At 41.7% G+C, this 22,629-nt stretch overlaps 1 protein-coding gene across 3 annotated transcripts in view; it reads left to right on the forward strand.

The window, feature by feature from the left end:
• The first annotated feature begins 8,806 nt into the window (after window positions 1-8,806).
• PDE1C (phosphodiesterase 1C) overlaps window positions 8,807-22,629 on the forward strand; it is a 622,941-nt gene continuing 609,118 nt past the window's right edge. For 2 of the 3 annotated variants that reach the window (XM_070787864.1, XM_070787867.1), the window contains exon 1: window positions 8,807-9,597. In XM_070787864.1, coding sequence (XP_070643965.1) covers window positions 9,279-9,597 — 319 coding nt within the window. In that variant the 5' untranslated portion in view covers window positions 8,807-9,278. The remainder of the gene's footprint in view (window positions 9,598-22,629) is intronic. The other variant, XM_070787865.1, reaches the window with a different exon arrangement.

The raw sequence follows: 22,629 nt of genomic DNA on the forward strand, positions 1-22,629 counted from the left end.
TCCCTCCCCTGACTCTCAGGCCTCTGAGTGGTCTGTCTCCTGCCTTTGCTGATCCTGGGATACTATGCTCTCCCTTTTTGGTTTTTCTTTTTTTGGCCTCACTGCATTGCATGCAGGATCTTAGTGCCCCTCCCAGGGATTGAACCTGTGCCTCCTGCGGTGGAAGTGCAGAGTTCTAACCACTGGTCTGCCTAACCATTCCCTCTTCTTGGTTTTTCTATACTCTACCCACACCTTTGTAGATGAGACCCTTTTTAAAAAAAAAATATTTATTTATTTTATTGAAAGATAATTTCTTTACAGAGTTTTGTTGTTTTCTGTCAAACCTCAACATGAATCAGCCATAGGAGACCTTTTGTTTATCACTTATATTGTCCAGTTTGGGGGTGCTTCCTCCTTCCTGTCATACCCTAATTGGTAAAACATGTCATGTTTTACATATAAAGAAGACAATTATTATCTCTCTTCTACAGATGAAACCAATGAGGATCAGAGAAAGGTTAAGTAACTTGCCCAAGGTTTCAGTGGTATACATGATGAGAACTAGGTAACAAACCCAAATCTGTCTATTCCCAAACTCAGTTTGCTACTATGCTCTGTTTTATTAATGAGTTTGAGGAGCCTCGAGGCTGGAGCTGCAGGACAGGAGACATGAGCTTGCTTATGCTTTTACACCAGTGTTCAGAGGCAGAAACAGATGCTGTGAGTAGATTGTCTTTGGTCCCAGTTCTTTAGTCCTCCCTTTGGGTTGGGCCTACTTCCCTGCCTTCTCTTCCCCCATAACGTCATTATTTGTTGCTTTATATGAATACTGTATTAAAAGACCATTCCCTGCCTTCTTGACTTGGGTTTGGCTGTGCGAGTTGCTCTGGCCTATAGAATGATGTAAAAGTGGTGACTGCCATTGATAAACCTCAGTGAGCCCAGTGGAATTTGTGAGCTCCAGAAGGACAGAGGAGGGGAGCAGCCCTAAGAACAATGAGGAGGGAGAAGCAGGGCTCCAGGTAGGAAAGTAGGGTTGGGACAGAGGGGCAGAACAATTGCTAATTGGCTGATGCCATTCAATATTCAAGAATGTGCTTCTAAAAAAAAGTCAACAGACTGGTTTTGGGAAGCTGGTACATCTTAGCTTAGTCTAATTTTTATAGAGGTTTTTTTTTTGTTTTTTCTTCCAATTTTCTGGTTTGCAAGAGTAGAAGCAACAGTGACTCAAAGATTTCACTTAAAAAAAATGGCAGAACTTAAATTTTCAAAAAGAGAAAGTAAAGAAATCTCATGGATTTATCATTTTGATCGGTAAGCTTTGAGAATATTGTCTTGACAGGAGGACAATTGTAAAAACCGTTTCCTAACTAAGGATCTTTGTAAAAAATATTCTTAGCTCAAGACTGTATAAAAACAGGCAACAGACCAGATTTGGCTCAGGGACCATTGTTTGCCTCTTAACATAAAAATACACTGAGTGTGTTTAAATATAACAGCTGGCAATACAGAAGATATTGTGATTAGTTGTTCCTTTTCCTATGTATTTCTGCTGTGATTTTATATGTCCTTGTATATGGTATATGGTATAATGTATATGATGGTGTGATCACTCACCTAGAGCCAAACATCCTAGAATGTGAAGTCAAGTGGGCCTTACGAAGCATCACTATGAACAAAGCTAGTGTAGGTAATGGAATTCCAGCAAAGCTATTTCAAATCCTAAAAGATGATGCTGTGAAAGTGCTACACTCAATATGCTACTAAATTTGGAAAACTCAGCAGTGGCCACAGGACTGGGAAAGGTCAGTTTTCATTCCAATCCCAAAGAAAGGGAATGCCAAAGAATGTTCAAACTACTGTACAATTGCATTCATCTCACATGCTAGCAAAGTAATGCTCAAAATTCTCCAAGCCAGGCTTCAACAGTACATGAACCGTGAACTTCCAGATACTCAAGCTGGATTTAGAAAAGGCAGAGGAATCAGAGATCAAGTTGCCAACATCCAATGGATCATCAAAAAAGCAAGAGAGTTCCAGAAAAACATCTGCTGCTAAGTAACTTCAGTTGTGTCCGACTCTGTGCAACCCCACAGACAGCAGCCCACCAGGCTCCCCCGTCTCTGGGATTTTTCAGGCAAGAACACTGGAATGGGTTGCCATTTCCTTCTCCAATATATGAAAGTGAAAAGTGAAAGTGAAGCTGCTCAGTCGTGTCTGACTCTTGGTGACCCCATGGGCTGCAGCCTACCAGGCTCCTCTGTCCATGGGATTTTCCAGGCAAGAGTACTGGAGTGGGTTGCCATTGCCTTCTCCAGAAAAACATCTACTTCTGTTTTATTAATTACACCAAAGCCTTTGACTGTGTGGATCACAACAAAGTGTGGAAAATTCTTCAAGAGATGGGAATAGCAGACCACCTGACCTTCCTCCTGAGAAATCTGTGTGCAGGTCAGGAAGCAACAGTTAGAACTGGACATGGAACAACAGACTGGTTCCAAATCAGGAAAGGGGTACATCAAGGCTGTATATTGCCACCCTGCTTATTTAACTTACATGCAGAGTACATCATGTGAAATGCCAGGCTGGATGAAGCACAAGCTGGAATCAAGATTGCTGGGAGAAATATCAATCATCTCAGATACACAGGTGACACCACCCTTATGGCAGAAAGTGAAGAAGAACTAAAGAGCCTCTTGATGAAAGTGAAAGAATACATTTGAATCAGTTCTAATGAGGTGGATGAAACTGGAGCCTATTATACAGAGTGAAGTAAGCCAGAAAGAAAAACACCAATACAGTATACTAACACATATATATGGAATTTAGAAAGATGGTAACAATAACCCTGTATACAAGACAGCAAAAGAGACACTGTTGTATAGAACAGTCTTTTGGACTCTGTGGGAGAGGGAGAGGGTGGAATGATTTGGGAGAATGGCATTGAAATACGTATAATATCATATATGAAACGAGTCGCCAGTCCAGGTTCGATGCACGATACTGCATGCTTGGGGCTGGTGCACTGGGACAACCCAGAGGGATGGTATGGGGAGGGAGGAGGGAGGAAAGTTCAGGATGGGGAACACATGTATACCTGTGGCGGATTCATTTTGATATTTGGCAAAACCAATACAATATTGTAAAGTTTAAAAATAAAATAAAATGAAAAAAAAAAAAGAGTAGAGTGAAAAAGTTGGCTTAAAACTCAACATTCAGAAAACTAAGATCATGGCATCTGGTCCCATCACTTCATGGCAAATAGATGGGGAAACAATGGAAACAGTGAGAGACTTTATTTTTTGGGGCTCCAAAATCACTGCAGATGGTGACTAGCCATGAAATTAAAAGACGCTTGCTCCTTGGAAGTAAAGCTATGACCAAGCTAGACAGCATATTAAAAAGCAGAGACATTGCCAACAAAGGTCTATCTAGTCAAGGCTATGGTTTTTCCAGTGTTCATGTGTAGATGTGAGAGGTGGACTATAAAGAAAGCTGAACACTGAAGAATTGATGCTTTTGAACTTGGAGAAGACTCTTTTGAGAGTCCCTTGGACTGCAAGGAGATCCAACCAGTTCATCCTAAAGGAAATCAGTCCTGAATATTCACTGGAAGGACTGATGTTGAAGCTGAAACTCCAATACTTTGGCCACTTGATGCAAAGAAGTGTCTCATTTGAAAAGACCCTGATGCTGGGAAAGATTGAAGGTGGGAGGAGAAGGGAACGACAGAGGATGAGATGGTTGGATAGCATCACCGACTCTATGGACATGAGTTTGAGCAAGCTCCAGGAGTTGGTGATGGACAGGGAAACCTGGTGTACTGTAGTCTCTGGGGTCGCAGAGTGGGACATGACTAAGCAACTGAACTGATAATGTATATGTCTTTCTACCTTAGTGAGCATAGGTTGATACACATATACACACAACCCACATACAAATTTCATATACAATTGAAAGAATATTTTTACATACATATGTTTTATATTCTCTATAATTAAAAACAACATCGTGAATTATGTTTGTTGTTTTTGTTTCAGACACTTGCTCAAAACTGGGTGGGAAGGGACAAAACAGAATAATCAGCCCAATACGAGCAGATGTCTTTTAAAGTCTGAGGGAATTACAGATATTAGGTTTCCTTTCCTAGCTTTATTTCCTGCTATAGGGTAATGACAGTTAAGAGCAACTGAAGCACTCTCGCTAATAGCCTTTAGATTTCAATCACAGGACCTTTGGCAGAAATTCACCCACAATAAAACCCACGGGGCCTTGCTGGGAAATCAGTGGCATGCTTGCCTCTCTCTTCCTGCTTCTGTCTTGGACAGATCCCTGCGTCTTCCCTGCTTTGCCTTCACATGGCTTCAGGTTCTGCTGAGCACAGTGCCGCAGGCAGCCACTACCAGTCAAATGCAGGCACACTCAACCAGACTGATTTGTCACGTGTGTGATATTTTTGTCTCGGTCTTCATCTAAGAAAGCTTAGTTGTTGAAATTTATCATGAGAAGAACAGTTGAAAAAACTGGGAAGGGAGATTTATGTGACTTTCAAATTTGGTCTTTTTTTTTTTTTTTACTTAGACCAAGAAATCTAATTTTTTTCCCCCCATTCTTTGCTTCTTTGAAGTGGTTCAGTTTAATTTAACACAGCTGAGGCAAAACATGAAATTAAGTAACATAGAAACATATGGGGAAAGTAGCGTCCACAAAACAGCCCTGGGGTTTTTGTAGATGACATTCTCTAAGCAAATGGATGGAAGCCAGGGTCTGCTGGATTATAGGGAGGAACACTTTCAAGATACTCATTCTTTCCTGATTAGACCACCCCTGGATCATGGTCTTCTGTCTTGGAATCCAACTTTAAGGGAATTCAACTTTAAACAACAACTGGAGAGTATTAAAAGAAGCACAATGAAGGAGAACAAAGGGCCAGAGCAGCCTGTCATATGGGGATGAACTGATAAAGCCAACAGTTGGCTTGGAAAAGGGAAGATTGGTGGGAGCACAATAGGTATCTTCAGATATAATTTTATCACCTAGAGGCAGCACAGGTTCATTCTGTGTTGCTTTAGGGAATCTTTTAAATAATTGGATTAAAAAATTGTGGTTGAATACAAATAGCATAAAATTTACCATCATAATAATTTACAAGTGTACAAGTCAGTGGTATTACATAAATTTGCATTGTTGTACAACAAATCTCCATAACTTTTTCTTCTTGCAAAACATTAATGGAAAAGGCAATGGCACCCCACTCCAGTACTCTTGCCTGGAAAATCCTATGGATAGAGGAGCCTGGTGGGCAGCAGTCCATTGGGTCGCTAAGAGTTGGATACGACTGAGCGAATTCACTTTCACTTTTCACTTTCATGCATTGGAGAAGGAAATGGCAACCCACTCCAGGGTTCTTGCCTGGAGAATCCCACAGATGGGGAAGCCTGGTGGGCTGCTGTCTATGGGGTGGCACAGAGTCGGACACGACTGAAACGACTTAGCAGCAGCAGCAGCACACCCATTAAAGAACTCCCCATCTCTTTTTCCCCCCAGCTCCTGGTAATTACCATTCTACTTTCTGTTTCTGATAGCTTGACAACTCTAGGTACTTCATAAAAGTGAAATTATACAGTATTTGTCTTTTGTGACTGACTTGTTTCATTCAGCAAATGTCCTAAAGGTTCATCCATATGATAGCATGTGACAGAATTTCCTTCTTTTTCAAGACCGAATAATATCTCACTGAATGTGTTTAGCACATTTTCTTTATCCATTCATCTATTGATGGACATTTGGGTTGGACTTTTGGCTATTGTGAATAATGCTGCTGGGCATAGGGAAATCTTCCTGAGATTCTGTTTTCAATTCTTTTGAGTACATATCCAGAATTGGTATTGCTGGATCATATGATAATTCTATGTTTAACTTTTTGAGAAACTACTACAGTATTTTCCATAGCAGCTGGGCCATTTTATATTGTTATCAACAGTGCACGGAGTTCTAATTTTTTTTCATATCCATGCCAATACAAGAATATAGTATAAGATACTATATATATATATATATATTTTTTTTGATAGTGGCCACATTGGTGAATGTGGTGAGGAGTGTTTTGTAACCTATGGGAACCCATGCTTCTTTTGAAGGAAAAAAAAAATCTCAAGCCCTTTAAAAATGGTATTTGAAATTTCAAAATAAATTTAATATCTTATCCCCAAACAAATCTCAGCAATGGTAAATTTACTTTGCTTTCCCAATCACACAGATCCTAAAATTTTACCAGGGAGACTTTCTTCCTCCCTACAATAAAGTTTTTCATCAGGATTTCCAGAGCAGGGGTTGGCAAGTGATAGTTCACTGATCAGATCTAGTCTGCTACTGTTTTTGTTCCTAGAGCTAAGAATGATTTTTACTTTTTTTTAATGGTTGGGGAAAAATCAAGAATATTTTTTTATATTCTTATACAAGAATAATATTTTGTGACAAGTGAAAATTGTATGAAATTCAAATTTGAATGTCCAATTCAGTTCTCAGGAGGGGCTGTATGCTGGTTCAGGCTGAGACTGGGCCACAGTGCAGAGCCCTGGAAGAAGGAGAGGAGCTTAACCACAGTTTGTTTAACAAGCATTTGGTTTGATTGATCAGTGGAGATGAAACAGTTCAGCTAATCATTTATGAAGCAAAGAATGGGAATTTGTAGGGTCACTGTTTACCCTTGTCATAAGTAAGCAAAGGGACATTCTTGAGTGTTAGCTAAGTCATCTGGGAAAGGGTGATTTTTTGGTTGTAAGCTGTTTTCCAGGACATGAAAGGATGGGGGATTTCTCCATCATCACTCTTTCAGGTAATATTCAACACTGTCAGTGGTAAAACTCCCAGGATCCAAGGTCAATCAATTTGTGACATCCTCGAAGGATGCTGAGGGGTGAGTCAGATTTTTCCAAGGCCCTTCAATGTGCACTCTGCTGAGCACCCACTGGTGGAAGTCTGGCTGGCTGGGAGCACTCCTGCCCTTGATTGAAGAGGTCAGTGGCCTGAAAAAGGAAAGGCAAGGGTTTGAGAATGAGATCACCTACAGCTGGCATGTTCTCTAACAACTCCCTCTTTAACCAAGCTCTAGCTCACCACATGTGGTCCTTTTTTAAAAGACAAGATTGTTTTAAATTTTCCAGGCTTACCACTTCCCACTTGGAGGAGAACTGGGGAGAATCTGATTATCAACAGCAGCATCAACAGTCAAACTCTTAGTTGAGCTATGTCTCCCTCTTGGAGAGGGTGTGTGTGTGTTCTGGGGAAAGGCGTGGGTCAGCCAGTATGGCAGGCAGCGGCGGGGTTGGGGGGGTGGCTGAGAACTTAGGGTGGCTCTTTACCATTCCATTCAGAAGTATTGTTGTTCGATTACCAAGTCATGTTTAACTCTTTGTGACTCCATGGAGTGCAGCACGTCAGGCTTCCCTGTTCTTCATCATCTCCCAGATTTTGCCCAAGTTCATGTCCATTGAATTGGTGATGCCATCCAAACATCACATCTTCTGTCACCCTCTTCTCCTTCTGCCTTCAATCTTTCCCAGCATCAGGGTCTTTTCCGATGAGTCAGCTATTTGTATCAGGTAGCCAAAATATTTGGAGAAGGCAATGGCATCCCACTCCAGTACTCTTGCCTGGAAAATCCCATGGACGGAAGAGCCTGGTGGGCTGCAGTCCATGGGGTCGCAGAGTCAGACACGACTGAGCAACTTCCCTTTCACTTTTCACTTTCCTGCATTGGAGAAGGAAATGGCAACCCACTCCAGTGTTCTTGCCTGGAGAATCCCAGGGATGGGGGAGCCTGGTGGGCTGCCGTCTATGGGGTCGCACAGAGTCGGACACGACTGAAGCGACTTAGCAGCAGTAGCAGCAGCAGCAGCCAAAGTATTGGAACTTCAGTTTCAGCATCAGTCCTTCCAGTCAATATTCAGGATTCATCTCCTTTAGGATTGACTGGATTGATCTCCTTGTTGTCCAGGGAACTCTCAAGAGTCTTCTCCAGCACCACAATTTGAAAGCATCAGTTCTTTGGCATTCTGCCTTTTTTATGGTCCAGCTGTCACATCTGTACATGACTACTGGAAAGACCATAGCCTTGACTATACAGACCGTTGTCAACAAAACTGACCAGATGTGTCATAGCTTTCCTGCCAAGAAGCAATTATCTTCTAATTTCACAGCTGTAGTCATCATCCACAGTGATTTTAGAGCCCAAGAAGAGGAAATCTGTCACTGCTTCCACCTTTTACCCATGAAGTGATGGGCCCAGATGCCATGATTTGAGTTTTTTAAAAAGTAATTAATTTATTTTAATTAGTTTTTCTTTAATGTTGATTTTTAAGCTGCCTTTTTCATTCTCATCTTTCACCCTCATCAAGAGGCTCTTTAGTTGAAACTTAATCCCAGGTTGCTCTTCCTGCTTCTGGATCCAAGTTAGGTGTCACCACCTTTCCACTGCAGTCAGAAAAGGGAGGGGGCCAGCAGGGCAGGCCCATTAATAGGGTCCCTGATTGCTCTGGGTTCCCTTCATGGAAACCCTGCGGATTGGCTGGTGACTGCCGCCCCGCTTTCCCGAGGAGAACCAGCAGAGTTGCTTCCCCTTACACCATGGCTTCCCTCTCTGGCCTCAGTCCCCCTCCAGGATGAGGGCATGGGGAGGAGGAATGCTGGGAAGGGGATTGCCACGCCTTCCTCAGGGACAGCCAGGAGCCAAGCCTGGCTTTGCAGGAAAGCACAGCCTGGAAGAGTAGTGGTGTTAGCCCTAAGAAGAGAAGAGAAGAAAACAAATGTAGGCTCCTCCTCTGCCTTGGCTAAACCTTTCATCCTCCCCAGGGACAGTGGCAGCCCAGAAGTGTCGACAGGAGCGGGAAGAAGGTGCCAGTCCTTTGGCCCCAGGTGACCAAAGTACAGAAAGTAGAGGAAGAAAGTCTCCCTCCTTTAATGCCACTCTCCTTCCTCCCCTCCAATCCCCAGTAAAGTCTCGGGGCAACCTCTGCACACGGACCCCTCCAAGTGTCGTCATCCACCCTGGATCATCAGACAGGCGCAGACACCGCCTGGGTCCTCCTCAGTCCACCTGGGGTGGGTACGCAGCCCTCCCTGCTGCCTCCTCCTTCTCTCCCACGCTGAGGAGGGACTGCCACCCGCGGAGTCAGAGGCGGAGCAGAGGCTGGAGGTGCCCCGGCGCGAGAAGAGAGTAAACCTTTGGCAGGCAAGGGGTGTGGGTCCCACCGGGAGTCTTGGCCGCTCATCTGGGCCCAGCCCGGCCCCCTGAGATGGGTTCCGTCTCCTCAGCTCTGGCGCGGTCCCGGTCCCGCAACGCTGTGGTGCAGTTGGGCTCGTCGCCGCCACCCCAGCCCGAGGCGCCTCCGGCTGACCCCGCTGCTCGCGAAGACCGTTTCGCGCTGCACAAGACCGGGAGGCTTGGACCCGGGCGTGGAGAGGCGGCCACCCGGCCGGCAGCCTGGGAGGCTCAGCGGGTAGCGCCAAGCCCGGAGGGGCGCGCGAAGTTGGCGAGTCCGGAGCTGTCCCCGGTGCTGAACAGTGACGAGAGTATGCCTCAGTCTCAGCTGTCTCGAAGCCCCAGCGCTGCGGGTAAGTTTCTTTCTTTCTGTAAGGATCGCGGGGAGCCGCTCCGTGGAGACCTAAAGGGGCCCTTTTTAACTTCAAAGGGAGAAGAGAAAGCTCTGTCTCTCAACAGGATTTCGGCTTTTTTGTTCTCTTGCTCATAACTTGCCCAGAATCTCTTGCCCATAAAAATTGCCCATTAACTTTCACAAGTTAAGACTCATTTCTGACTCATTTAAATAAGGATTTATTTCAGAAGGATCATCTTTCACAGGCGTTTAAACAGTAGCTGGCAAGGCAGTTAACCCGCTAAGGGTCCCTTTCCCCGTCTTTGCACTGGCGTCCGCACCGCGGGGAGACATCGTCCTTGTTGTTTTGGAAAGAAGGTGTACCTTTCTCCCAGGGGAACGGGGAGAAGGACAGGAGATTCCTGCTTGTCCAGGACTTATCCATGTGTGAAAAAGGAAACCTGTGTCTGCTGAAGGGACGTGGGGTGTGTGGTTGGAGGAGGACATTTTAAGGGTAAAGAGAGAGGTGAAGAGAGCACATGAGATTTGGAGTTGGTGGTGGGTCTGAATCTCCATCACCTGCTTTCATTGTGATCGTGGGCAGGATACTCTCCTTGTGCCTCAGTTTTATTATCTGTGACATAGAGATGATACCAAGACATTTCTCACTAGGTGGCTAGAAAACCTAACCAGACACAGTGTATGTAGAAGTACTGAGTGCTATACCTGAACAAGATCTCTAAAACTTTTCAGCTGAAACTGAAGGGAGTTGTAAAACTTTTCAGTTTTGGGTTTAAGATATTCAAAGGTCCATTTCATAGGGTAGGTCCTGTTTTTGTGTAAGTGGGAGGAAAAGTCCTTAGTTGGTACATGTAATAAAAAAAAATCACACTAGAAAGGTTACTAAATACATCAGCTGGTCTTTTGGTCTCATACATAAATCCTCACTTTCATCCCAAGCAAGGTTGTGATGCTCATTGCTATTGTCCATTGAGTTTTCAAGAAGGACTCATTAGATTTAGTGGGCAATATTAGTTCCTCTAAAGAGAAAAAGTGGAGCAAGGAATTGACTCACACTTTGACTCATGAGAGGCCAGGATATATGTATCCTTGTTCCCTTGAGAATTTTCTTGAGTTTATGGCTTTTATTTGTTATTATTTCACTCAAACAGCTTTTTAAAACAAAAATTAAAAGAATACACATGCACATTGCCCTTGCATGGATTTATCATTATAAAATATGTTAGTTTTTCCATTTATAGGATATTTTTGTGGTGTTAGTGGAAAGAGAACCAGATTTGGAGTCAGGGTACCTAGGTCTTGCTCAGCTTTGCCTCCTAGGGCTGCTGCTGCTGCTGCTGCTAACTTGCTTCAGGCATGTCTGACTCTGTGCGACCCCACAGATGGCAGTCCACCAGGTTCTCCTGTCCCTGGGATTCTCCAGGCAAGAACACTGGAGTGGGTTGCCATTTCCTTCTCTAATGCATGAAAGTGAAAAGTGAAAAGGAAGTTGCTCAGTCGTGTCCGACTCTTCGTGACCCCATGGACTGCAGCCTACCAGGCTCCTCCATCCATGGGATTCTCCAGGCAAGAGTACTGGAGTGGGGTGCCATCGCCTTCTCCGCCTCCTAGGGCAGGAGACCTCTATTTCCTAAACCTGTGCTATCTGCTCTTTTAAAATGAGTACAAATAGAGTTGTAGTGCCATCTCCTATGCCATGAAGCTCAAAGGAAACTATGGAGATAAAATCAATTTGTAAACTGTAAGTACTATACAAATGTAAGGTATTATTCAAGCATCTGGAGGCTTAATATTTTCTAATGTGTAGGATACAAAATTTTTTTATATGATCTTATAGTCTATCACAGTTACATTGGATGAAACATGAATTGTTTCTGAAATGATTCAATGTTAGATTATATATGTGTGTGATATCAGTTAAATTACAACTATATATGCCTATGGAAGAATATTCACATATTTTTCATCATACCTCTGGTGATATGAACAGTAGATTTGTATATTGCATAATTCCTGAAAGCTAATTTCTAGGAATTTTCATTGAATTAATTTCTGTTCTAGATTTGATGAATACATCCTGGGAATACTATTAGCTTTAACTTTTTGATTGAATGAGTTTCTTTTTTTCCATTCCTTCCTTTCATAAAGAAAATGAGATTCTTTTTTTCCATTCCTTTCTTTCATAAAGAAAATTTCAAATTAAAGATGACATTCTGAGTGTTATATCACCTAAGGATACTTACACAAAGTTATTCAATTTCTATCCTTTGCTCTTAAAAAAAAGAACTTGAATCTTTGAAGTGTGGTGAGTTTAGATAGTTGAAATTGCAGATAAGGCTCAGTTTTATCATCTTTAAAAATGAGATGAGTTGCGTTTACCTGTGAGTCTGGGTAGCCCTTGCTTGGAATAGATTGGATTTCTCCAGGTATTGGGTAGAACAGCACAGAACTTGTGAATCTGGGAGAAAAGTAGCTGTGCTGCAAACTAAAACCTTTCCTTTATAAGCCAAACTGAATATATACTTGTGTGCTATGTACCAGATGTTATTTTACGAGATGGTGGGATGGGTCATTTAGTTATCATTTTACAGATGAAGATATCAAGGCACAGAGAGGTCAAGTCACACAGCTAAAAAATGACAGCCAGAATTTAAACCTAAATAGTTGAATTCTGGGATTCTTATCTGTTTCTCTATACTACTTGTCTTAAGTGGGTTTATTTCCCATTTTCCAGTCCTTCAGTTTACTAATATTTAGTAATACTCTTTGAAAGCTTTGTATTCTCTGAGCTATACTCAGGGAAACCAAGGAAGGTACATTGGTTCTGGGAGGGAGATATCAGATTAAGGAAGAAACAGTCACCTTGGATATTACTGTGGTGATACTTAAAGCCAAAAATTTTAAGGGGAAAGTTAGACTTGGGAGAGTCAGGCCAGTAAGGCCAGATGGTTCCCCTTATCTACATTAAAAGCTCTGAGGTCCTGAGATTTGTCTCACTGAGGATGGTGTTAGTTTCCTAACTCTTGTCTTATGATACTGTTGTGAAGATACGGTATCAAAACCTGAGGCAGGATCTGGCTTATATTAAGCATGGTGTTTGTAGCCTTGTTTGTTAGAACTTTGTGACCCCACTCACTGGTAGAAAGTAAGGATGAGGTTGATTCACTTTTAATAAAAGGTTATCTCAGTTCAGTTCAGTTCAGTTGCTCAGTCGTGTCCAACTCTTTGCGACCCCATGAATCACAGCATGCCAGGCCTCCCTGTCCATCACCAACTCCCGGAGTTTACCCAAACTCATGTCCATCAAGTCAGAGAGGCCATCCAACCATCTCATCCTCTGTCGTCTCCTTCTCCTCCTGCCCCCAATCTCTCCCAGCATCAGAGTCTTTTCCAATGAGTCAACTCTTCACATGAGGTGGCCAAAGTATTGGAGTTTCAGCTTCAGCATCAGTTCTTCCAACGAACACCTAGGACTGATCTCCTTTAGGATGGACTGGTTGGATCTCCTTGCAGTCCAAGGGACTCTCAAGAGTCTTCTCCAACACCACAGTTCAAAGCATCAATTCTTCAGCGCTCATCTTTCTTCACAGTCCAACTCTCACATCCATACATGACCACAGGAAAAACCATAGCCTTGACTAGATGGACCTTTGTTGGCAAAGTAATGTCTCTGCTTTTGAATATGCTATCTAGGTTGGTCATAACTTTCCTTCCAAGGAGTAAGCATCTTTTAATTTCATGGCTGCAGTCACCATCTGCAGTGATTTTGGAGCCCCAAAAAATAAAGTCTGACACTGTTTCCCCATCTATTTCCCATGAAGTGATGGGACCAGATGCCATGATCTTCGTTTTCTGAATGTTGAGCTTTAAGCCAACTTTTTCACTCTCCTCTTTCACTTTGATCAAGAGGCTTTTTAGTTCCTCCTCACTTTCTGCCATAAGGGTGGTGTCATCTGCATATCTGAGGTTACTGATATTTCTCCCAGCAATCTTGATTCCAGCTTGTGCTTCTTCCAGCCCAGCGTTTCTCATGATGTACTCTGCATAGGAGTTAAATAAGCAGGGTGACAATATTTGGAACCAGTCTTTTGTTCCATATCCAGTTCTAACTGTTGCTTCCTGACCTGCTCAGAATAAACCAATAACCAGATAAACAAAAAACACCTTCCACAACTACCTGTCTATTGTGTAATCATCAGAAATAGGTTGTCTGAGGCTCCTAGCTTTTGTCAGAAATTTCTCTGGATGGAGAGAGACTTCGACATTATTGATTAGGGTAATTTTTGGTTAATAATTTGTGTATTAAAATTGTTGGGGCTTTTTCAATTTTCAGTTGTTATCTCCTCACCCCTTTTTTTTGTACTGCTGTTTTAACATTTGGAAAAGATGTATCCTGCAAGAATTGGTTTCAGACTGCAACCAGTATTTGTCAGATGATGGTCTTGAAACACTGTCTTGCTGAATTTGTTTGGTTGTTTGTTTTTGGCTATGCCTGGTGACTTGTGGGATCTTAGTTGGAGAAGGAAATGGCAACCCATTCCAGTATTCTTACCTAGAGAATCCTGTGGACAGAGGAGCCTGGTGGGCTGCTGTCCATAGGACTGCACAGGCTTGGACACGACTGAAGTGACTTAGCATGTGTGCATGCATTGGAGAAGGAAATGGCAACCTGCTCCAGTATTCTTACCTAGAGAATCCTGTGGACAGAGGAGCCTCGTGGGCTGCTGTCCATAGGGTCACACAGGCTTGGAGACGACTGAAGTGACTTAGCATGCATGCATGCATTGGAGAAGGAAATGGCAACCCGCTCCAGTAATCTTGCCTGGAGAATCCCAGGGACAGAGGAGCCTGGTGGGCTACCGTCTATGGGGTTGCACAGAGTCAGACATGACTGAAGCGACTTAGCAGCAGCAGCAGCAATTCCTGACCAGGGACCAAACCCTGGCCCTGAAAGTGAAAGCACTGACTCCTAACACTGGACTGTCAGGGAATTCCCTGTCTTGGTGAACTTTATTGCCTGCTACTTGGTTTCCATCTATGTCTTCTGTGACTCCTGATAAGGTTACTGCCTTTGGGAGGAAAAGATTTCTTCTACCCACTTAGATTTATAGTCAGGAGCCTGCAAATTAACTGACAGTAGCTTAAGAGGAGAAAAGACAAGGTTTATTTATATTCACCCGAGGGAGTACTTAATAATGAGTAACTTGCGGAATAGCTAGAAGTAAAGATTTATATACCAACTTGACAAAAAGAGAGGCTGTTTAGGGCTTCAGTGGGAAAGAAAATGTGAAAGGTTTTATTGAACTTTTCCATGCTAAGGGACAGCTGAAACTGTGGACTTCCTAGTGCTAAGGCTCAGTCTTTCCTCAATTTTGAAACTCCCTTGGGGGGAAGGGGGTTGTCAATGGCAGCTGTATTTTCTGGACACTCTGCTTAAGTTTTGAAAGTGTTTCTTGCTGTTGCTGTTGATAAGATGTTTTCAGTTTAAAGTAAATATCATACCACTGTGGTGGGCTAATAATCCCTTTACCACTGTTTGCCTCTAACTCTGTCCTCTCATATGTTAGAGGCCCTAGACTGCCACTTCTGGGGTTAAGGACAAAGATCGCACACATACGTCATCCTTGGTGTTATATTGTCTGTAACTTACTCAAATTGCTCAATCTAGACAGTAGTTTGTATGTGTGTGTGTGTGTGTATTTTTAGTCTGCTTTCTGAGTGGCTAGTTAACACCCTATTGAGAAAGTTTATTCCTCTGTTGTTTTTTCCCCCATAGTTTTAATTTATTTATTTATATATTTTTTGCTGCTCTGGGTCTTCGTTGCTATGTGTGGACTTTCCCTAGTTGCATTGAGCAGGGGTACTCTCTGGTTTGGGTGCTTGGGCTTCTTATTGCAATGGCTTCTCTTGTAGGGGAGGATGGGCTCTAGGTGTGCAGACTTCAGTAGCTGCGGCTCGAGAGCTCTACATCCAGGCACAGTAGTTGTGACACACAGGCCCAGTTGCCCTGCAGTACGTGGAAGCTTCCCGACCAGGAATCAAACTCTTGTCCCTTGCATTGGCAAGTGGATTTTTAACCACTAGACCACCAAGGAAGTCCTGTATTCCTACATTTTTCACCTGTCCCGTTCTTCCAACTGCTCCAATTATGTCATGTCTAATTATATTAAAGGCTTTTAAAATCAGCATGAAAGTAATTGGGAGTAATTTTTCATTGCTTGCAATGAGTAATATTCAAGATATGCCAAGGAACTTCTGCCCTTGTATGAACAAGGAGTAAGAATCTGGTGAATCCAGTCTTCTATACCTGCCCGAGGGACATGTCGTTTCCCTGAGAACCAGACCCTGCCCCACTCTGGGGGAAAGGCTGCTGAAGGGATTTTCATTCACTCTGTGACCTTGGCGATGACTAGTCTGTAAGCCAGCCAGTAAGAGTTTCTGCTTTTTCCACTCTGTCACTTTTTCCATAGCCATACTAATTCTGGGCTCCCCAGGGAGGAGGAATCCTCTCCAGCCTCCAGCCTTTCACTTAATATGTCCTGAGATCTGGGCTCTACTGGGTCAGGAAGCAGGGAGAGGATGAGAGTGTCAGATAATTAGGGGCCGCTGATCACTGCCTGCACCCCACATTGCTTTTCTAGCTGTCTCAAAATGAAATGACCCCCGGTACAAGGTGAGTCCTCTTTTTCCCCTTTGAGAAGGTTCCTCAAAAAAAATTTTTTTTTAATGGCTTACTTGAATATACAAACTTTGAAAGGACTAGAAAAAATATTTTAATATTTATTTTGTTACTTTGTTACACCTATCTCAAAATCTCAAGTTACACCTATCTCAAAATCTCAATTCTATTAGTTTAGAATATCATTTTTCCCACTCTTACATTTCATAAAACACTTTTCTTTTGGATCTGATTTATTCAATAACTTAACAAATACCTGCATGTTCATTATGTGCCCAAACACATTTATTTACTCTTCTTACAAGCTTTTTTTATCACTAGTATTATTGTCTTCACTAAAGGCACTTTGGGGTCATCTGACGGTTTTCCAGAGCACAGCATCTTCACCTGTTTGTGCGACATACTGAACATACTACGCTGTTCGTATGACAGCGCTTTTGGAATCTGTGAGTAATGCTGTCACGGGAACTTTTATAAGGTGCAGACTGATGGAGGTTTAGCTTTAAGCCATTCAGATTCACCTCTCCTCCTTTCATGAAATCTGACTTGTAACCTTTATAAAGGAGAGACTTGGGAGCTCAAGTGTCAGTGAGTCCATCTTTCCTGAGGGTTAACTTGGTGTGTACACACACATACACACACAGTCCTTGCTGGTCATTTGGGCATACATGGCATTAATGAATCTCTATAGCTAGGAGGGATCAAGGAAAATATATGGTAGTAGATACCTACTTCTTTTAGTATTTTAGTATGAGTGGAAAATGGCTTTATTATTTTTATAAACATAATACAAGCTTGTTGAAAAAATGTCAGTGTAGAACAGTGCAAAGAATAAAGCATTAACAAACAGCCCAAGATAATCACCTTAACATTTTGTTGACTATCCTTCCAAGTATCTCTTTAGGTGCACACACACACACACACACACACACACATGTATTTTATATAAAAGATATCATTTTATACTTGCTATTTTATGATATAATGTTTTCTACTCAGTAATATTTTATGAGCATTTTAAATATCAGTATAGTTATACATCATTGTTTTTAATGGATGCTCTTCTGTGTATAGTATAGTTTATCTCTCACTCTCAAATCAATGGATTGTGGAGTTGTTTCCAATTTTATTTATTATCAACAATTCTGTGATAAACATCTCTGGATTCTGAGTCACAGTTTTAAAGATAAAGGCCTTCTTCTCTAATCTTATCCAAGTCTATCAAGGAATTTTCCCATTTTTTCCTAGTAGTTTTATTTTTTAAAATTAATTTTGCTATTTTGGTAAAATATGCATAACATAAAATTCACCATTTTAAGAATTTTTAAGGTAGTTTAGTCAGTGGCATTATCTTCATGTTGTTGTTTTGCCATTATCACTATCCATCCACAGGACTTTTTTCATTTTGTCAAACTAAAACTCTGTTCCCACTGAGAAACATTTAATGTCTCACCATTACCACCCCAGTCATCCCCTGGCAACCATTATTTTACTTTCTACATTCAGATTCATCTCTCTTTCCTTTTTGGTGAAGGCTGAGGTTTAATCTGCTGGAAAGGAGAGGCTTGAGAATTTGCTTTATAAAGTGACTACTTTAGGTACCGTATATAAGTAGAATCACATGGTATTGGTCCTTTTGTGACTGGCTTAGTTCTCTTTGTATAGTATTTTTAAGGTTCATCCATATCATAATAGTGTCAGAATTTTTTCTTCTAGTATTTTGAAAAATTAAAAACTTAAAACAGAGCAAAATTGAAAGAATTTTATAGCAACACTCCTATACCCACCACCTAGATACTACCGTTTACATTTACTGTACTTGCTTTATCATGTATCTATTTATCTATCCCTCTATTCATCCCTTCATTTATCTTATTTTTGCATTTAAAATTATTTTGCAGATATAAGTACACTCTTTCTTAAGTAAATCCACATGCATACCACAAACTAGAGTTTGATATTTGTTGACCCTTTTTTGTTTTGATGTAAAATCTATATATGACAAAGTATGAAAATATTAAGGATGTAACCTAAACCTCTAGCAAGGTAGAAAACAATAGCATCATCCCAGAAAGTCCCCTCATGCCCCTTCACAATCTCCACCCTGTTCCCACCCACAGATTCACCCTTCTGACTCACTGTTCTGATTTTTCACCATTCTGCATTCATTTTTATGTCTTCTAGAATGTTCTATAAGTGGAATATCATACAGCACAAATTATTTTCTGTAAACCTTATATCATTCCACATGTTTTTGAGATTCATCTCTGTTGGTTGTATCAAAAATTCATTTCTTTTTAAAAATTTAATTTAAGTTAATTAACTGTTTTTTTTTTTTTTTTTTTTTTTTACTGCACTGGGTCTTTGGTGCTGCTCACGGGCTTTCTCTAGTTGTGGTGAGCCAGGGCTGCTCTTTGCTGTGGTGCACATGTTCCTCACTGTGGTGGCTCCTCTTGTTGCGGAGCAGTAGCTCTAGAGTGCAGGTTCAGCAATTGTGGTGCACGGGCTTAGTTGCTCCATGATCTGAGAGATCTTCCCAGACCAGGGATTGAACCTGTGTCCCCTGCATTGGCAGGTGGATTCTTAACCACTGGATCACCAGGGAAGTCCCAACAATTCACTTCTTTAGCTGAGTAATATTCCGTTGTATGACTATACTACAGTTATGATTTTGTGGTTTTATTTTGTTCCCATTTAATTACATTTGAAGTTTATTCTGGTGTACCATGTCAGGTAAAGATTTACCCTAATATTTTTCCAGGTGGCTCTCTGTTTATCTCAACAGTATTTATTAAAATGTCTATCATAATTCCATTGATTCGAGATGCTAACTTTATTATACACTGACTTCCTATATACATTTGAATCTTTCTGGATTGTCTATTCCATTTCATTATCTATGTATCAGTCAAGTTCCTGGAAGGAAATAGAATTCCACTCTGATGGTTCAAATGAAGGGAGTTTCATGGAAGTTTGGTCAAGGCTCAAGGAACCTGCTAGGGATGAGAAAGCACCCAGACTAGCGATGGTGGAAAACCATTGTGCTCCTATGCCTGAGGGAGAAAGGAGAGCAGAGAATCCTACCAGATTTCTGTGTAGGAGGCATCAGAGCCACTGCCTGAAAAGCAGTGAGGGATCTGGAGGGAACCATCTGACCTTCTCCTCTCACCCTCTGATCTCCAGCCAGGGCCTCCGCTTGGCTGAACCCACAGGAAGCTAGAGGGCAAACATCAATGGATACATGGAGAAAACAGCAGCGGGGCAGAGAAGGTGGGAGATGAAGTGTGGGTAATGGCCATTGGAGGAAAAGCAGCATAGTCCACCTGCTGTTCTGTGCCAGAACCACAGTGTTCTAATTATTGCGGCTTTGGGAAGATCCCTTGGAGAAGGGAAGAGCTACCTACTCCAGTATGCTGGCCTGGAGAATTCAATGGACTGTATGGTCCAAGGGGTCACAAAGAGTCAGACACGACTGAGTGCCTTTCGCTTTAGTAACAGTAGGGCCTGCTCATTGCTTTCCTTCCTCAGAGATTTTCTGGCTGTTTTATTTTCCATATGAATATTAGAATCAATTTGCCTAGTTAAGAATGAATTAGAGATAAAACTCAATTTGTTGATATTTTTGTTTGGATTAAGAGATTTATCTGTTAACCTAGGAGGAAACTAACATCTCAATGTTGCTGAATTGTCCTTTTTATGAACATGTCTTTACATTTATTCAAGGAATGAGCAAGACTTTTCTCTTTAAATCAACAGATATGAATAATCAATAAATTTCCTAATATTGAACAATTTCTGCCCTTCATAGAATCAACTTTACTTGGAAATAACATATTGTTATTTTAATGTGCTACTGTGTTCTGTTGGTTAATATTGTATTTAGGATTTTTGCATTGGTATTCTTAAGTGACATTTGTCTTTAGTTTTTAATATATGTGAAATATTTATTAGATTTTGATATCAGTGTAATACTTTTTATAAAAATAACTTAGGTTTCTCTTTCTTTCTAAACTCTGCATGTGTGGTAGATCACTTCAGTGATGTCTGACTCTTTTCAGCTCTGAGCTACAGCTCACCAGGCTCCTCTGTCCATGGAATTCTCCAAACAAGAATACTGGAATGGGTTGCCATAGCCTCTTCCAGGGGAATCTTCTCAACTCAGGGACTGAACCCGCATTTCCTATGTCTCCTGCATTGACAGGCAGGTTCTTTACCACTAGGGCCATCTGGAAAGCTCCCCACACCCCCACCCCCGAGACGAGTTCAAGTAACACTGAAATTACCTGCTGTTTGGAAGTTTGTATAGTTCCGCTGGACACTATGGACCTGGTGCTTTTTTGAGGGGCAGTTTTTTCGATAACTTCTTTTCTTTCTCTCCAGCAACTGGACCAGTTAGATTTTTGGTTTCTTCTGTGACATCTTCAGGCAAATCATATTTTCCTACAAATTTCTATTCCATTCAGATTTTCAAGATGTATTTATTTAGGGCTGAGTAGTCTTTTATGCCTCTTTGAATTTTATTTATAAGAAGGGTGGGCTCAGAACTCTCTAATTAATGCACTGGGCACAATCTTTGTAGTCACTCCAAGTTTCCAGTTTCTAGATTCTGTGAAGTTGTCCGTTTCTTTCCTCTGTATGTTTTTGCTTGCGCATCACCACCCCACAGCCTCATGGGTTAGCCCTCTGATTCTGTCATTCCCCAAAGTACCATCCACCCAGGATTGTGGGTGTAACTGTTTACAGAAGTCTTAGGGACAGAGGAGATGGCTAACATTGAGCTCAGCACAGCAAACTGCTTAATACCATACATTAAACTCTTCTTTGCACCATCTCTTGACATACCTCTTTTGCTTTGCTCTTTTCTCTTTCCTACCTAATATCTATCATCATCCTACTCCTCAGAATTCATCTCACCTGTTATGGAGAGTTTTCTAGTCCTCTTAGTCTTATTTCTTCTCATGTTGATATGCTGGAGCTTATTTTTCACAAGTAAATGTAATAAAACCTAGCAATGATAGTGCCCTGGGATGATGAAATTCAGATATAACACAATGGACAATTTTCCTTTGCCTCTGCCCTGCTGGATTTTAAATTCCCGTCACTTGTAGGGGTGAGAGAGTATGGTGAAGTATGGAAGTGACTCCTCTCTGATCACGTGGAACTTCCTCAGTTTAATGTAAAGTGCTCCTGACTCCCTGTCTGAGCCAAGAAATGTCCTCTGTCTTAGGACACTGTCTGTCTTCCAGGCTGGTCAGGCGCAGAGCTTCAGTCCTGTGCAATCCTGGCTTTTCCCTTGTTGTCCCCACCTGTGCAGGGTTTTAACTGGAGCTGTGTTTCCCTGCCTCCCCATCTTAGCCAGGAAAACTGTGCAGCTTCAAGGAGCATCCCCGCAGTCCCACACGCGTGGGCATTATACAGTAACTGGAAACCCTTCTGAAAAATACTGCTTTTCATTAACCTTGCAATAATGCACCTTAAGCATTTAATGTAATTGGATTCTCTGGATTCCCTTTTTTGCACATGGAGGGGTTTTATTATAAACATCAATATGTTTTGCTGAACAGGAGGAAATCTGCAGCCAGCTTAGAATAGCAGTGTTTTCTTCATCATATTTCTAATCCTCCACCAAAAATAGAGGTCCTCAGTGGCATCTGGAAGAATTTTATGTTCCTTTCCTTGCTATTCTCTCTACAGATTGTACCTGAGTGTAGAATACTTGAAGATTTTATTTATTTTCTCCTCCCAACCTAGGAGCTCCTAGGAAAGACTTCCTTTTCTTCTCTTTGGTTTTTAAATCTCAGTTCCTGACCCTGGGTCTGGTTCATGGTTAGAGCTCAGGAAGTGTGGAGGAAATGTCCATAGGTGAGACCAGGGACTAAATCTCAGGGTGTTGCTGTGATAGCAGCCTGATGGTGCAGACGAAAGACAGTGGGTGATGATTTCACTTCCAGTTGCTTTTTGGCCTCTGTGGCATAAGACACGCAGCTTCTCTAGAAATCTCTTTCTTTTCTGTAAAAATGAAGATAAGCATACCTGTAACATCTAGCTTATAGGATTGTTGAGTTTACCAAAGAATATAAGGGGCGTGAAAGGCACTTTAAAAAGTATTCTGCATTCCATAAGCATGATGACTTATTGATCTAATGCATGGGGAATGGGTGTGCATCTCATGGGTACACAGCTATACCAATATGCTTCTGAGTTCCATCCCATCTTTATAATGAAATAAGTATCCTGAAAACCTCTTCTTATAAATTCCTAGAATAATTAATAAACACATCTTTTTAAATGCAGAGCTGAGAGTTTGCAGGAAATTCAGGGAACTTCTTGGAGGCCAAAGAAGTGAGATGG

This window comes from Bos indicus, chromosome 4 (genome assembly GCF_029378745.1).
Source record: "Bos indicus isolate NIAB-ARS_2022 breed Sahiwal x Tharparkar chromosome 4, NIAB-ARS_B.indTharparkar_mat_pri_1.0, whole genome shotgun sequence".
Taxonomy (NCBI): domain Eukaryota; kingdom Metazoa; phylum Chordata; class Mammalia; order Artiodactyla; family Bovidae; genus Bos; species Bos indicus.